The sequence below is a fragment of the Clarias gariepinus genome, chromosome 3, assembly GCF_024256425.1.
Source record: "Clarias gariepinus isolate MV-2021 ecotype Netherlands chromosome 3, CGAR_prim_01v2, whole genome shotgun sequence".
In the NCBI taxonomy this organism is placed as follows: domain Eukaryota; kingdom Metazoa; phylum Chordata; class Actinopteri; order Siluriformes; family Clariidae; genus Clarias; species Clarias gariepinus.
The window spans coordinates 35,235,752-35,253,975 of record NC_071102.1 but is presented as its reverse complement, the minus strand read 5'-3'; the positions used below and the strand labels follow the sequence as shown (position 1 = coordinate 35,253,975).

The 18,224-nt window shown below is 39.5% G+C and overlaps 1 protein-coding gene across 2 annotated transcripts in view; it reads left to right on the top strand.

The window, feature by feature from the left end:
• The window catches only part of tanc2a (tetratricopeptide repeat, ankyrin repeat and coiled-coil containing 2a), a 120,624-nt gene that overhangs the window by 57,665 nt on the left and 44,735 nt on the right, over positions 1–18,224 (top strand). The window contains exon 3 of one of the 2 annotated variants that reach the window (XM_053491803.1): positions 1,941–2,040. In XM_053491803.1, coding sequence (XP_053347778.1) covers positions 1,974–2,040 — 67 coding nt within the window. In that variant the 5' untranslated portion in view covers positions 1,941–1,973. Of the gene's footprint in view, positions 1–1,940; positions 2,041–9,017; positions 9,195–18,224 lie in introns of those variants that run through there. The other variant, XM_053491804.1, reaches the window with a different exon arrangement.

Sequence of the window (18,224 nt, the reverse complement as noted above, 5' to 3'; positions counted from 1 at the left end):
GGTTAAGAGATGTGAATAAAATGTCCTGCAAACTGCTGTGTGAATTCCTGTGTGTTACACCAAGTAAACAATAATTCACACTTCTGGTACTTTTACCGAGGGAATATGAATACTAAGGTCTGATTGTAAGACTTTAAACACTGCGACACACATTTAAACCTCAGCCGCTTCACAAACCTGATCTGTTTTTTTTTTTTTTTTATCCAGCAATAGCCAATTTCCCGCTAGTACACAAAGGCGTGGACAGAAACAGCCAGACACCCGTGTGGCATTCAGCAGCTGCCGAACAAAGACTCCCTCACACGCGCGCACACACACATACGCAAACCAGCAATTAACATCTTTAAGACCTCCGTGGCGTTGATACTGAAAGACTCTTGGAATAATCGCGTCTGGAATTTGCAAAACAACCAACAGCTTGTGCTTTTAGATATTCTTGTCCTCTTGTACACTCGATCGCAAAATAATCAATGCCAAATTGGTGTGTTGCTCCAAACCCACTAATCATTTACCGTTCATGTTGTTCATGCAGTGTTTCGGAATTTAATCCCGAGTCTTGAGATCATAGGAAATCCTAGGGAGATTGTCAGGAACTTGGTGGGAGTTCTGTTAAGAAAAGAAATTTCCGTCCTCTGTTTAAACATCGCAGCAGTACAGAAATGATTTCTGAGCGTGTGATAACGTCTCATGGCTATTGCACAGCCAATCCATACAGGTGATGTTGGTTAAGCGTCCAAGAACTGGCAAAAGTTTAAGTTCAGCATGCTCTTACAGACAGGTCGAGAACATAGGAAAGGCCCGTTAACGTTAGACATCCTGACCAATCAGAATCCAGAATTCAGCGCACTGTGATGAATAAATTTAGAAAGCTTGTAATTTTATTTAGCTAACTTTAAGATGGTTCAAGATTTGAACTGCTGTTTGATGATTTCTTACTTGGCGCTAAAAGTATGGCTAGTTTGGTGCGTTTCTTTCTTTAACTGTGTTCTGGCTGGTAATGAGCCTGAAGCTTTGTGATGAGCCTGAATCTGTATAGTGGGTCTGTATACGCTCGGTACGTATACGTTGGGTACGTTTACACTCAGTACGTATACACTCAGTACGTATACACTCAGTACGTATAGTGGGTCTGTCTAGTGGATCTGTATAATGAGTCTGTATACACTCAATCCGTATAGTGGGTCTGTATACACTCAGCACGTATACACTCGGCCCGTATACACTCGGCCCGTATAGTGGGTCCGTATAGTGGGTCTGTATAGTGAGTCTAAGTCTTTGTGAGAAGTCCAAATCTTCACGATGAATCTGACACATTACCAAGATTAAAATTCCACACACAGTCTTTTAAGTAAATCTGTGTCTTAATCAGGAATCCTAGTCTCCCATTGAATTTAAGTCTGAGGTTGCGTAATTAATTATATAACTAGGGATGTTATTAATTAATTATATAACTAGGGATGTTAATAATTAGTTAGCATAATTGCAAAAGTTTTTGTGATGAATCTTGGTAATGAGTCTTTAAAGTGAGTCTGGGCCTTTGCTTCGAGTTCGGGTATTTATAGTAAATCCGAGTTTATTTTTTTCATAAACCTGGCCTTAATTTTATTTCCTTTCCCATTTCTCACCTCGCCTGAGGGAAATGTCAACATTTTCGATGGTTTGAACTCAGTTCTGTCATCATTATGTCTTTACATTATTTGTATTTTATAAATAACAGGTGTGTGCTAGCTAGCCACACAGTTAGCTTGTGAGCTATTAGCTAGCTTGTGCTGAGGGCAGTTTCCAGTTGCTTAGCATCAGTACTAGAAGCTTTAAACACTTGAGCCGCAGCCACATGAATAAAGCTAGCATAACTCCACAGGAATTGCAGTGGACTAAATCTCTCTCTCTCTTTGTGTTTCTCATTGTTTTTCCATGTCTCTGGGCCCGGCTACACACAGATCTCCCTGTCGTGAATTCAGCACGGTGCAGCCATGTTCAGGAACAGCTTGAAGGCGCTGCTCAGCGGCGGAAAGTCGAACCGCAAGAACCGGAACAGCGGTGAGTGGAGTGTGTTCAGTGCATGGGTGTTGTGTGTGTGTGTGTGTGTGTGTGTGTGTGTGTGTGTGTGTGTGTGTGTGTGTGTGTTAGCTCTCAATAATTAGCTATCTATTTTGTATGTACTTATTTTTTTTTTCTAACACAAAATGTACAACGTCTTAACTGTCTGTGACACAGTGATGTGACTCTTTGGGCCGCTAGTCCAACCATGTGTGTGTGTGTAAGTGGGTGTGTGAGGGGGTGTGGAAGAGGGTGTGTGAGGTCCAGTCCAGCTGTGTTGTTTAACAAGAGTGTGTGCGCTGTCTACTTTAGCATTAGCCACGGTCAGTCAGCCATTTTAATTAGCCCCAGCCAAATTGGTCATAATTTGATCATTTGTGTTTGTACGCTTCTGAGTAGATGTTGTGTTTGCCAAGCCCTGTTTGTTAACTACTTTTTCACACACACACACACACACACACACACACCAAAATCTCAACAGTACAAACAGTTCGTCTTTCTGGCACTGCAGTAAAACTGTGTGTGCGTGTGTGTGTGTGTGTGTGTGTGTGACATACAGACCCCTGTTGTGCTTTGTGTTTACTTAGAAACCTTTCCCTTCATTTTATATACACATAAAATATAGAACTGTGTGTGTGTGTGTGTGTGTGTGTGTGTTTACAGTGAAGGTGTGTGTACACTGTGTGTTTGTGCTCATCAGCCCATGGCTCTATGTTTATGTCTGGTTTACTGCAGGGGTGTGTCTGTTAAACACACACCCACGCATGCACACACACACACAAACACACACACACACACAATCCCATCTTTGCCCTATGTTGTGTCCATGCGGCTTAGACTTTCTCTGAGTGTTTATAGAATTAAAGCCACACATTAAAACAAACACTTATTCTTTAGTCTTCACTGGGGAGAGACTGGTGTTTATGAAGAGTCTTTGTCATATGGCCAGATGTTTTTAATAAATCATAGTCTTCGTAATGAATCATTTTCGTAATAATTTTCGTAGCGTCTTTGAGTCTTTCGTAGCGCTCTCAAGTGTATGAAATGAATCTGAATTTTTGTTAAATCTTTATACTTATCTAACCTGCCTTTACAGGAAGTCTTATTCATACTATGAAGTTCATAATAGTCAGTAATAAAAGCCAGCCACTGAAGCAAGCACGTGTAGAAGATGTTTAGTGCAGCGGCTCCATGAGGAAAGGTTCAGCAGTGTCATGCTCAGTGGCGATCTTGGAAATGCCACACTGCACTCTCTATCAAGGACGAGTTCAAGCAGAGCCTGTGGGTTAAAAGTCTGTCTCTAGAAGACCTTGCCAGAGAGGCTGTTTCTTTTCGAGCTGGTTTTAAAAGAGTCACAAAGAGAATGACTGTGCTCATTTAACAAAAGCTGCACGGCTGCTGGGTAGCAAGAAATCAGATCAGCACCCGCCGGGCTTTTGTGGCGAAGCTGCAGAAACGCAGTGGTGGTGGAGGATACGGGCAGGGGGGTGGCGTGACGAAGACGTTAGGCTCAGTCGCCAAGACCCAATTCGTGGCCTCCTTACCTCATTTTCTCTCTCACAGATGTTGTGTAGTGTTTTCGAAATCTTAAACTTTTGTTTCTGTTGAGAAGGCTTTTTGTGTGTTCCTGTGGTCAGCGTCTGTTTTGTGATCTCTTTCTGGGAATGTTACTTGATTCCAACAAGCTTTCCGTACAGTTCAGGATCGGGCCAAGCTGTCTTCTAATCGAGTGGCTTATTTTTTCCTCAGCGCCTCTCCGGACACGGTTTGCTCACAATACTGCGCTGGCAGCAAATTAAATCAGTGTAGCCAGAAACTTGCTGAGCATGCAGCAGGGATGGGGCTGTGTGTCGGAAAGCACGCGCGGCGGCGGCCGATTGACAGTTTGCTTCCAGACCCCTCTAGCTTGTGAGAGGAATCTGGCCGTGATCTGAAGACAGCCTGTCATCTGTGTGCCAAAGTTGTCTGCGGAGAACGTTTACAGCATGTTGCAATAAAACACAAGAGATTTAAAGAACTAATATTCAGCTCTGAGGTCGCGCCCTCTTTTGCATCTGTAGATCGAGAAACGCTATTTGAGCCGCATTATTTGACGGGCCAATTGGACTAAAAAAACTTTTTTTTGTGTGTGTGTGTGTAGTTAAATCCTCAAAGGGTGTATTTTTTTTTTAAATAAAAGTTTTACTAAGAGTTATTTAAAACAAAACAAAAAACTAAATACATCTTCCAGACTAGGGATGTTAAGGATTACTATTAATACTTCAGTTAAAAAACTACTCTGTTAAAATAGTATTAACTGATAATGTTTGTATTGCCTAATAGCTTACCTCTGTATTGACTTATATACCACAAGAGGGTGTACTTGCAGTTTCGCTATGCACATTATTTGGACTGTGTATTTTTGCCAAAATTGTTTTTGAACGAGGATAGAATTGCATAGAAAGATTAGGACAGAATTCTCATCAAAATGCTCTTTTTTAAATACTTTCACAGGCACACTTGCTGTAAAGGAAGCATACTGAGAGGATAATGATGCCTCTGAGGGATGATTTCAGTAAAATATGCACAAGTTTGTGGATGACTGACATGCAGCGTTGTTTCAGAAAGCCCAAACTCACTACCCCGCTGATATCTTAAACAGATCGTATTTTATAGCTTAACCTTACTGCTACTTGACCGAAGGTCCTGTCCTGTTCTGGCTCTAAGTGTGGTTAATTCAGCTCCTGAGTGTTCAGGGTTCTCCGTGAGCCTGTCGGTTGATGATGAGCTTGACCGCCTAATGAGTAGCTTTTCTCTAGCTGAGCTTCAGCACTTCTGTCAGTCGGAGCAATCAGACGTAGTGCCAGTGCTTACGTCCAATACAGAAGTATACTGTATCAGCTTTAGTGCTTTCTGTCTGAGAATCGTACAGAAGTTGAGTGTGATGTTTACAGTACATTGAAATCTTTGAGGGGGTATATTAATCCATATGAAATAATTATTCTATAATTTCAGGCTATATTCTATATTCTATAAATTTATGCCCAAAACTCAACCTATGTATAAATTCAACATTCAAACATTTGCATATTATTAACATATCGTTGTAAATTTAAAAACAACTTTACCAAAGTTTTTAATTAACACTAAGAAATGACACTGTGTAGAAACCCTGTATACACACGATCTTAACTTTACTTTTAATCTGCCCCTGGTTTCCTTATAAAGTTTTACTTTCTAACATGTCTTTTTAAATGGTTATGACTAGAGCTATGACTCACAGGCGGACTCTTAATTCAGTTTGATTCTTGAGCATTTCTATTTTCAATTTTATTCGACTTAACAGCACTAATGTTTATCTCATTTTAAAGTTTGATTACACTACTCTAAAAGAATAAAATGCTAAGAAAAGCTGTGTAGTTTGTTTTGTTTAAATGTCGTATCTTAAACAAACGATAATCTCTTCTCCACACTCCAATCCAGCAGGGGGCAGTATTCCACCAACGCCCATATACACAATAAAGAAGACGCCAAAGAATCTCAGAAAACATGAAAGCTTCACAGCTACGTTGCAGATGATGCAAGCAGTTTATATTTTTTAAAATGGTTTAAGTATATTTTCAAGGAATTTGTTGATTATCGATTAATTAACGTTTTAAGCAAATCAGTTCTGAATTCAAAACTCAATTACTTGTATTGACCTACAAAATATCAAATAAAGTACATGGTCAAATTAATCGCACAGCTTTATTAGTAACTATACTGACCATCAGGGATGGGAATAACCAGGGGCCACCCAATACGATATCATAATACCTCGGTGCCGATTCGATTTGTATTCTGTGATTCTGCTACTATCATGGTTTTATAAATATCTCGATTCTGTATTATGTTAGTTATACTAGTTATACTATAAATTCTATATTAGAATTTGTTACGATTCTAAACTACTAATTTGCTCCTGCCACACAGGTTGCTGTGCTGCCTGTCAGTGTGTGAATAGTTTAGAGCACGCCACCTATAGAGGAAATGCAACATTTTACCAACACATATGCAATCATGTATAAATTAAAACAATTAAAACAATTGTAATACATAACCGAGTACCCCCACCCCCAACCCACCTCCAACCTTCAAACTTAAAGGTAAAGTTTTAGGTGAGATTCTAATTGTTGGGGAAACACCCAGGTTTAAGGCATATTCATGTAAGGTAAATATTCATACAAGACAACCCTATAAGAACGAGTTCTATATGAGTTGAGCCGAGGTGTGCGGTGGTGTGAACATAATACACACCTGACAGATTAATGTATCCTGAAACTGTTCTAGTCGCCTCTGAGATTTAAGTGATTCTGTTGTGCTCTAGCACAAAAGCCAAATCCGACAACAAGCGAAACGGAAGCCGAGGATGTTTACTTAAACCCGTCATCCATAAAGCGATGAAAGTGAGCTGCTTCATTTTACACGTTCGTTGTCATCACCTGTTCAGTTTTCTATTGCTAGATTTCTCCAGATCCCTCCAGCCAGGTTCTTATTCCAAGAATTTCCCCCCTCTTTGACTCGGCTCTCTGGGGAGTAAGGTAACAGGAGGTAGAGTGAACCGCGGGAGGGGTAGTTGGCAAGACGCCGTGTTAGATGGAAAGAATTTAATCCAGGGTTGCACTATTTACCTAAAGCTTGTTGGTTTAAGTGGTATTAGATGTATTTTGTGTAAAAAGAGGTATACAAAATCATCGTCCTAGTTCTCGTGGTTTGCAAACAGGAAGTAGAAATTTGTGTTAAGTGCAATATAGTTGATGTAGACAGGTAGTAAAGTTATTGTATAAAAGAAAAAATGGGAGTTTAATAGTATTTAAGAATGTACATTAGGAAACTACTTTATTTTACCAAATTATGGTAGAGACTTTAACAAGACAGAATTTACTTGCATTCTGTTCCAGGGTTCTACATTTAAGGGACATCTACTACCATGACCCTTATCATTATTACCATCCTTTAATGTCGTTTAATCCTTTAATCCCAACCCTTTGAAGTGTAGCCTCTTTCCGCTACCCTTCACTAGGTTTTAACCTTTTTGCCCTTGCTGACACAAGCGAGGTCAGGGACACCGAGCCAATCAGACACCACAACAAGCCACGCAGGACCCACCGAGCTCCGAGACGTCCTCCCCCTCGAGACCAAACTCGTCTTTCTGCTTCTATTATTTGGAAAGATTATCATCTTTTTTTCGTTTTCTTTTCCTCCGAGCTGCTGTGCCACATTTAAGATGGCTTCCTTTCAAAGTCGGATTACGGAGTCACGGATAAACGTAAAGAACCCTGACTTTAGAGCCAACCTTCTGATTACGTCGAGTAATTTGAGACCTAGCGAGTGGTTCTGTTCAGGAACACAGGGAAGACGTAAGGACGTGACCCCGTGTCTGAAAGCAAAGAGCTGATAATAATGTACGTTGCTGTAAAGTGGAGCAAATCCCCGGGCTGATTTCTGTCAGCAGAGACAAAGTAGTTTATTCATAAAAAAAAAAAAAAACGATTCTTGTGAGCTGCTTAATCTCCTGAGTCTTTCAGAAACCCAGGGGAACCAGATGAGATGTTTGCTTTGAATTACAGATCTTTGAGTTTAGCTAAACACACATCCATCTACTTTGCGACGATGGCCAAATTGTGCCTCTGTAATACTTTGGAATTCTGGCAAAGAGTTGACTTGCTATGCCTAGTGTGGAGGAAATGGTTATATAATGATGTAATGTGATACCGGTGCTACAAAACAATCCCTTCTTTGGGGAATACACACTTATTGAGAAGCGTTGAAGATATTTTTTTATTTCATTTATTTTTTTTTTTCTTCAGTTTTTATGTTGTCCATCTGTCTTGTTTATGACAAAAAGGGTGCTTGTTGAAATGGGTGATTTGATGATTAAGGGATCTGACAAAAGTGTTGTTTTTGGAAATCGATTTAAAAGGAGTCAAGGTCACAGCAAGGTCAAATATTTAAAATATATCAGGATCCACCAACACCACCACTCTTACCAGTGGCGGGAATAGATCGAATGAAGGCACCTCAAGGGTTGAGGGTTCAAGTCTCTGCTCGCATGGAGTGTGCTTGTCCTCCATATGCTTGGGGGGGGTTTCCTCTGGGTACTCCGGTTTCCTTTACAGTCCAAAAACATGCACATGAGTGTGTGTGCCCTGTGATGGTTTGTCACCCTGTCCATAGTGTACCCTGCCTTGTACCCATAGTCCCCTGGGATAGACGCCAGGCCTCCTGCGACCCTGAACAGGATAAGTGAATGAGTGAATAGATTGCAAGCTAGACTAGTTAGTTAGTTCCACAATCCTCGTTATAAGCATCGATTTTTGCTATGCAGTTATTTTTTTCATACCAGTACAGTACCATTCATGTCTGTGGCTCTGTGCCCTGCTGATGAGGACCAGGGTGTCACATGGTAAGGAAAAAGTGATTTAGTTAGCAACCCATCTGACCCCTGTGTGTGACTTTGAGAGAATGTGCCTCATCAGTTTTTTCGAGCTGAGACACACAACACACTCCTCTGTTCTTACTGCCTTGTCATCATTTATAACGAGAAGCAGATACACAGTACAGCGCTGTGAAAACATGGCACTGCGCTTTTTAATGGTGTGTGTGTGTGTGTGTGTGTGTGTGTGTGTGTGTGTGTGTGTGTGTTGACATGCCGTATCCTGAAAAGCTCTTTTCCTCCCTCTCTCTCTCTCTTTTTCTCTTTCTTTCTCTCCCTCTCTCTTTTCGGTCATTGTGTTGCTGAATCAGAGGGAAGTGGGCGGATTGCATGCAGGACAGGTTACGAGGTTGTGCGTAGGGAGCGAGGGATGAGGGAGGGAAAAGGGAGAGCGAGAAAGAGAGACAGCTGAATAGCTGTTATCGTGTGGGAGAGAATGAGAAGAAGGAGGGCTGCGCCTGTCCGCCTCACTCCCGCACAAGAGCGAGATAGAAAGAGTGTGTGTGTGTGTGTGTGTGGCGTAGCTGGTGCAGGAGCTGGTGACTGGTCGTCCTCATCGGCGCTGCAGAAAGGACACGCTCGCTCGCCTCAGGGTCGTTCAGTGCTCCGGATGCTCTTTCCACCGCTCCTTCTTTACGTCTAGGCGGGAATCATGGTGCCGTCACTCAGCCTGGCTTACACACACCATCTGCACCGAGAGGTGAGTCCAGGGATGAAATGGTACGTAGTACGGATGGCGGTTTTATGGATGTGCATAAACTATTTTCACATTTTTTTTTATTCGCCAGCAAAGACAAGGATTTCCTGCAGCTCTCTCGCTTTTGATCAGAGGCGATGGATTAGAGTAAGGGCCAGGACTTACGTCATACGAGAGAAGTGGGCGTGGCATAAAGGTGAACTGAGTGTAGTGTTTCTGTTAAGGACACTTTTTGAGCTACGGTCAGATATTTATAACTAGTGAGTGAACACAATTTTGCGGAAGATAACTAGTGAGTCAGCAAAAGAAACTAGTGAGTGAAAGCAAACTGAGATAAGGAGCAAGTGAAGTAGGGCATGAAAGGAAACTATATAACATGAAATAAAATAATGCTATTATTATCAAAGATAAATAACAAGTTGACAATATCTTGAGTGAAACATGGGTAGTGAGAGAGATAACCGGTCCGTGAAATTATATTAAATGATAAAAGAACTAACAAGTAAAAGCTGACTAATAAGTAACATCTAACTAACAAATAAAAGATATCTAGTGAGTGAAATGGAACTAGTGGGTAAAATTTAATAAATGACTGGGAGATAACTAGTGAGTAAAAGATAACTAGTGAGTGACTAATCTGTAACTAGTAAGTTACAGATAACGAGAGACTGAAAGGTCAAAAGGGAGTTAAAGTAGTTAGTGAGTAAAGGATAACTAATGAGTTGTAAAATAATTAGTGACTAAGTGAGGAAATGATACTGTAAATGAGTAAAGAATTAACTAGTTATAACTAGTGGGTGAAATAGAGCTAGTGAGTAAAAGATGACTAATTAGTGAAAGATAACTAGTGAGGAAAAGAACTACTAAGTGAAGGAAAACTAGTGACTGGAAGGAAACTAGTTAGTGAAAAATAATTAGTAGCTGAAAGAGTAGTAAGTAATGGAAAGGAACTATTTACTGAAAGATAACTATTGAGTAATAGAACTGGTGAGTAAATGAAAACTAGTTAATGAAAGTAACTGGTAGTGCCTGAAAGACTAGTAAGTAAAACATAACTAGTGAGTGAAAGATAACTAGTAAGTGAAAGGAACTAGTTACTCAAAGATGAGTGAAACTAACTAGTGACTAGTGAGTGAAAGATAAGTAGTTAATGAAAGATTACTACCTTATAAAAGCTAATGAAAGAGGGAAACCAAAACATAATTATTAACTGAGTGATAAACAGTGAATAAATGCACACTGGAAAGAAAAAGATCATGAGTGAAAGTTAACTAACAAGTGAAAGTAAATTCGCAAACAGATGCTAAGAAACAGGATCAGTACAAAGTCCGGGTTCTCTGTACGTATCCTGTTTATCGCTGTGTGGATGATGTAGAGTCTGTTGGTTATAGAGCTGTCAATCAAGTATGCTCATTACCATACGGGTTCACGCCGCTGTACTAACATTCATTTCTATTAATAGAAATAAAAACAAATCATTTAGACATCATTAAAGTCTACTGATTAGATCCTTCCAGAGGCGTCTGATGTTACTGGTGTGTGTGTGTGTGTGTGTGTGTGTGTGCACTTTAGTTCTCGGTTGGTGTTGCTGCTTTGTTACTATTGAGTCATTATTTGATCCAGCAGCTTATTAATGAGGATCTAAAAGCTTTGTGGCTTTAAAACATTTAAACCCTGATGGGAAATGAACACACGTACACATGCACACACACACAAATATCTGCATGCATATGTGCATACACAGACACACAAACATGCAGAGTAATTACACACGTACACATACACACAGATGCTCACACATCCCTCCTCTCCTCTCTCATCCCTCCCTGTCAGCATTTCTCACCCACTCGCCCATGGTCTCGGTGGAGCGATAAAGGCAGAGGGATAGTGGAGTGGGTTCGGGTTAGAGTGAGTGTGTGTGTGTGTGTGTGTGTGTGTGTGTGTGTGTGTGTGTGTGTGTGTGTGCCGCCCCCTCTCTCATGCTTCATCAGTAAAGTGTCTCTCCTTCCCTGTGACCAGTGAAATAAAACTTTTCTACTCTAATATCTTGCAAATGGTAGATTTTTGGTTTAAGCATGCAAATGTATGCGTACCCAATTGTGCAAAGCCTAATTTAAATAAATTAAGTTTTCACAAATTCAACAACATACCAAAATTCATCAATTCCACTTGTATTCTTACTCACAAATATTTTATTGTATTGTAAAAAAAAAAATTGCATATATTTGCCAAATCGAAATAAACTGTTTTAGAATTAAATCATGATGAATTCTCCTGCTTCATGACTTCTATTCATTTTTTAATAATAAAACAAATTCACAAATTCTGTAAAAAAAAAAAAAAATGCCTATTATATTAATAAGTTATAAAAATATTTTATGCCACTTATTAGTATTGAATCTGAGACACATTTTGAGAAAACTATCTGTAATGTGCTTCCTAATAATGATGGAATTAAGCATCCCATTAAAATTTCAAAATGTTATAAATAAGTCATTATAGTCATAAATTCAGATTTTTATTTCTAAATATAGAAAAATGTCTAAATAATTTTGACACATAAAGCATGCATTGACGTAAGTTAAGTTAGTTTCACATGATCAATTTAATAACTGTTGCAGTATCTGAAACATTGCGTGTGATGTGTTGGTGTAGTGTCTCTTTCTCTCCGTCACTCCCCCCCCATCTCTCTGTTCCAACCCCCAGCTTGCTCAGCTTAGCCATATTCTGCAGACGCAGACTTATGAGGAGATTTATCATGCCAAGGTAGCTGAACGTCAGGTCCCTCGGGGATGAAAGAGGCTCAGAGGCACACACCTATAATACCCAAGTACTCTAATACTCCAGTAAAACTACTATAATGCCCTAGCCTGTGGTAAACACTGTGTTAGGGCTCCTGACACCTCTCTATAGTGCTAAAGTAGACTATAGACCTATTTTTTGTAGTGCTGTAGTTCACTGTATACCTCTACAGTACACGAAAATAGAGTGAAAATTATAGTACTGGAGTCTAACACTAGTACAGCTTTAGTTGAATGTGGTGTGTCTCTGTGTGCTACGTGACTCTATACACTTCATGGTAATGCTGTAGCACAGTGAACACACTGTAGTTGTATTATAGTACACAGGTCATACTGTAGTATAGCACTGTATTACGCTATATGCCCTCTATATAGTAATGTCATTCTCAGTACAACTATGATAGACCATTTACAGTGGTGTACTACCACGGTATACGGTATGCTATTTAAACTCCTGTGGTGTACTTTATACAGTATAATACTATGGTGTATTCTATATGTGGTATTATTGTGTACTTTATATAGTGTACAACTATAATGTACTGTAGTGTACTTTGTATAGTGTACTACTATAATGTACTTTATAAAGCGTGGTACTGTAGTGTACTTTGTATAGTGTACTACTATAATGTACTTTATAAAGCGTGGTACTGTAGTTTACTTTGTATGGTGTACTACTATACTGTACTTAATAAAGCATGGTACTGTAGTGCACTTTGTATAGTGTACTACTATAATGTACTTTATGAAGCGTGGTACTGTAGTGCACTTTGTATAGTGTACTACTATAATGTACTTTATGTAGCTTGGTACTGTGGAGTAGTTTGTATAGTGTACTACATGTAATATAATTTACTTTACTGTAATGTAGTATGGTACAGTACTGTAGTGTACTTTGTATAATGTACTTTATAAAGTGTGGTACTGTAGTGTACTTTGGTGTACTTTATAAAGGGTGGTACTGTAGTGTACTTTGTTTGGTGTACTACTATAGTACTTTATAAAGGGTGGTACTGTAGTGTACTTTGTTTGGTGTACTACTATAATGTACTTTATAAAGGGTGGTACTGTAGTGTACTTTGTTTGGTGTACTACTATAATGTACTTTATAAAGCATGGTACTGTGGAGTACTTTGCATAGTGTACTACCTGTATTATAATCTACTTTACTATAATGTAGTATGGTATGGTACAGTACTGTAGTGTACTTTGTATGGTGTACTACTATAAAGTACTTTATAAAGTGTGGTACTGTAGTGTACTTCGTATGGTGTGCTACCTGTATCATAATGTACTTTACTGTAATGTAGTATGGTCTTGTGGTGTACTTTGTGTAGTATACTATCCTAATCTCCTTTATGGAGTGTGGTATTATGGTGTACTTTGTACAGTGTTCTACCATAATGTACTTTATGTAGCGTGGTACTGTGGTGTACTTTGTATAGTGTATTAAATTGTACTTAACAAAGTCCACCACAGTACCACACTATATATTGTGCTTCCTGTACTATACTATACTATAATATATACTGTGTGTATGTGTATATATATATATATATATATATATATATATATATATATATATATATATATATATATATACTACTATATATATATGCTACTTTATATAGTGTGCTACTACAATGTACTTTATATACTGTACAGTAGTGTACTTCATATAGTGTGCTACTGTGGTATACTTTATAAAGTGTGCTACTACAGTGTACTTTATATACAGTAGTGTGACACTATAGTGTACTTTATATAGTGTGCTACTGTGGTATACTTTATATACTACTAGCGGTATTACCCGTCGTTGATGGGTAAAGAACGGGTAACAAGTTGTTTGTTTGTATTAAGCACCTGGCTTATTAATAGCTTATTTTAAGGTAGATTATTTCATACGTCACACGACTGACTGTTCACAACACCGCTTTTACTCAACATTTTGAATTTTAGCGCATGACAATGTGCTGTCAGTTCAGTTATTTTACACGGACTTACTTTGGAGTGCTGCGAAAATATTTGCTCTAACAACCTGTGTTTTACCTCTTAGTGGCGCTTTACAGTTACTGCTTGTTAATAGTGCCATGGGTTCGGGAACATATGAGTCAAACTGGTTTTGAAGGTTAATTTTTATAGTCCTTTGGTTTGTGTAAGCCAGGTTGTGCTGTGTATACATGGTAAACTATCGCATTGATTATGCGATATGCGGATAGGCGCGCCCACCTTGAAGGAAAAAGTGCCATATTCATCCAAAAACCGCTGGCTGCTGTGATGTAATTTGGCACAAAACTGGTCATAACATTCCTTTTAGCGCCTCTGCCTCTATTTTGATTTAATTTATGGTGCGGATTTAACTTCAGGCACATACTGAAGGACTGGCAATGCTTCTTTAAATTCTGTCCAGCCAGTTTTGCGTGATGCTGTGACAAAATCGCCTGGACAGACAGACAGACATACAGACATACTGTATAGACATGCAGACAGACAGACAGAATTTTTTATATAGATACAGTACTACTATGGTGTACTTTATATAGTGTGCTACTCTGATATACTTTATGTAGTGTAATGCTATGGTTCACTTTGCACTGTGTGCACTACTACTGCTGTGCTACTTTGGCGTATTATGTATACTTAGTGTATGTGGGTGTGTTGTGTGCACATATGATGTGGGCTACAGTATGTTATGTAGCATAAATGACACATCTGCCCAACAGTGGCAGCTTGGTGGTGGTGGGGTTTGAACCTGGGACCTTTAAATGAGCATTCCAATGCCTTAACCATTGACCTACCCCTTCCCTGTTGTATAGCTCATAGCCTTTGTGTAGCGGTGTAATACCCTGTGTTTGTCTGTATAATTCTGAACAGTGCTATAGTTTGTTTTGTTGTAGTATTGTAGTATTGCATTTTTAATTATTGTACGTGCGGCTTCTATTCGGCATCGTAATATCCTGTACATAACTGTGTAGTTTAATAGTATCCATAGAGTTTCAGTTACACTGTTATTAGTAGTGTCTATAGTACGATGCATACCTTTATGTATTCCTATAATTGTTTCATTGCACATGTTTGTGGAGTACTCTACAGCTCTATATATAAATATAGGTATATAGAATACCTCTTAAGTGGGAGTAGGACTTACAATGGGAGGTTTACACTCATCTGTGGTACATTAATATGTTATACACCACTGTGTAGTTCTGTAGTATCCTGCTTACCCCATCGTATCAGCAGTCATCTTCAGGTCGTACCGTTTTCAAAAGTGGCGCCATCTTGACCCCGTCCGGTAAAATGGAAAGAGAGATGCAAAAGAGGGATAGAGATGTAGAGATCATTAGCTGAGTGCATTTGCAGCACTCCGCTCCCATTAATTCATGGCATGACCAGCAGAAATGCTTAATTATTGATCATACAGACTACGCCCAGGGATCACATTTCTAGACGGAGCAGACAGACGCTCGGTCTCTTATCTTTGCCTGTGCACTATAGCGAAGTTCAGAGAGAAAACTTCTAACTGGCTGGTATCATTAACTTTTAATAAAGCTCTTAGACATGACGACATCTGTATTAATTAAAGATTATCAAAGATCTTAATGTGCTAATGTACCGTTACTCGTATATGGACTGGACAGACCGGCAATTCCATCCAGTCTGTCATAATAAGGAATGCATTACATACTGTAGTGTTACGTAACCTAAATATTTCAGTGTAGCAAAAATTTCCCGACCAGCAAATTTTACGTGGGCGGGTTTTCTTTTAATCTGAACTGAGGTCGATTTTTATGGAGCACAACTTGCATCCATAAACTGTAAGCAGAGTGACTGTCAACCATGATGGGTCACGGCTGCACCGAAAATAAATCGCCTCCCTAGTTACGATCAGGATATAGCCTCATTTTGGTTTGTTAACGGACAGGATAGAGGGGTGCCAATACTAACAGATAGACTTGTACATTGTTCGTATTTGAGAATATGCCCAATGAGTGCACAGACAGCAAAGATTTATAAAATAATCCAGAGGCTGATGAAGATGTTGTCTCCATCAGTGCAGGAAATAATTTCCCGTGTCGAGACGGCAATTCTTCAAGCTATATTCAGTTAAACGGATTTATGTTCAGTCTCCCTGTTTCTTGTCTGCCTGGAAGCTTTGTTTAACACAGATCCAGGTGCCTATAGTGTATCGGTTTGAGAATGCCACTGCATTGAGAACGACCTTAATACTCGGAGCCACAGATGAATGGGTAAGCGGCTGCTTAAAGAAACAGACGGTATGGAGCTCATCAGCCGTAGCTTGGACACGGAACGTGAAGATTCTGTGCAACATGCGATGCGTTTGGAGTTCATTTGAAGGATGTTGAACTAGAACCTTGTAAGGTCAATTGTACAACATGTTACAGGCCATTAATGGTGTACATTATCTCCGCTCCTATTCACTCGACCAAGCTGGGAGAGACACGGGTGTGTTTTTACGACCTGGTTGGTCCGGTGCCATGTACATAGCCGAAAGCTTATAGCCAGGTGGTGGAGCGTGCTGTTATCTGGGCAGTGTTCCTCAATAGACTTGAACATGGCGTGCACACTATCAAAGTCATGATGAGTAAAAGTTATGTTAATGTACTGTAAAAGAAAAGACATTAGAAATCTTACAAATTCTATCCGACTAATCTTACCGGTAAGGAGCTTGGACAAGTAGGACCTTGATGCTGGTCTTGAGTTGGTGCGACCCCTATCTTTTTTTTAACATCTCTTCTATCTTTTAAATATTTTGCTTTCACAACATAGTTTACTTCTCATGAAACATGAGTGAATTTGATAACAGCAACTATACAATAATGATCATAGCGAAGTTATATGTAACAAATGGTGACCATATGGTCCGACACTACACGATCCCAGCTTGATAGACACATGGGTTTCCGCTGAAGTTCCCATTCCTGCATGTGTTTATTGCTTCAACAAGTGAAATCTGGAAGCACCACAAACGTGATTGAATTTGAGATACTGTTTTTTATTACTTACGTTTGTTCAGATACTGTACATTTTATTCATTTGGACGCAGGACGGCCATTCTTTCTATCCTGAAGGTGTCTGAAAGCTTAAAACTACAACTTTACCTTTGATTACGTTGACATTAGAGACTCCTTCCATAACGTATAGTATTAATCACATTGTTTTGAATGAAAGCTCAGTACCCTCTTTGGAGGCAGTTCCTGGGTCATGTGTAGTTCTTTGGTTCCTGGAAAGGTTCCACTTCCTTCACTGGAGCCACACCCTATAATTTGGAATGCAGGATGAAAGCTAAGTTTTATGTTTTGTTTTAATAAATGTGTATTTCTTGTCTTGAAGATGTTGACCTTGAGACTTGAATAGAGACTAAAACTCCTTCCGTTTTATTTCTTCATCTCTGGGTTCTGGTTTATGTGCAGATTTATCCTCGGCTGTTTTGATTACCTGAGCAGCTTCTACAGGACAAATTAGGAGCCTGGAGTTTATCGCAGCGTTCCCACTGGACACATTTCAGTGTACTACAGCTTTATGGGTTGCTGTGTGTCGGCTTTCATTGATTTTTTTTTTTTTAAGATCTCTCACACACACACACACTTCCATTTTAGTAGACGGAGTGTGGATACAGAGATGCTCATTTTCTTTCTGCTCTGATGAAAAGGGCTTAGATGCTCCTCCTGCCTCTGTTTCATCTCTAAATCTCTGCAGTAGAGTACTGACTCTGGAGTGTGAGCTTCATCTTTCAGAGAGAAGTTCTCAGTTTCAGTTCGGATGTACGTCAGCAGGAGAGAGTGTGAAAACGGATTTATCTCGGGTTGACAGTAGCGAGATTTGACTTCTTGCGGATTCCTAAATCATCTTGCTGCACATGCTTATGATGTTTTTGTGCATGAATACTTATACTTACGGTAAGATCATACTGCATAACCGTCCTAAAAAAAATATTTGTTACAGTTTCAAATTAAACTGTTGTTTAAAAGAGAAAATGAGGGCCAGGGGTGGCTCAGTGGTTAAGGCATTGGAATACTGATTGGAAGGTCTCGGTTTGAACCTTAGCACCAGCAAGTTGCCACTGTTGGGACCTTGAGCAATGCCCTTGACCCCTCGACTGCTGTAGAGCTGGAATCTGTAAACATTCCACAGAATACATTGCAGCATTCTGCATGTTTAAAACCTGTAGAGTTTAAGCTAGCATACTTGTTTTAAACCTACTGGTGTACCT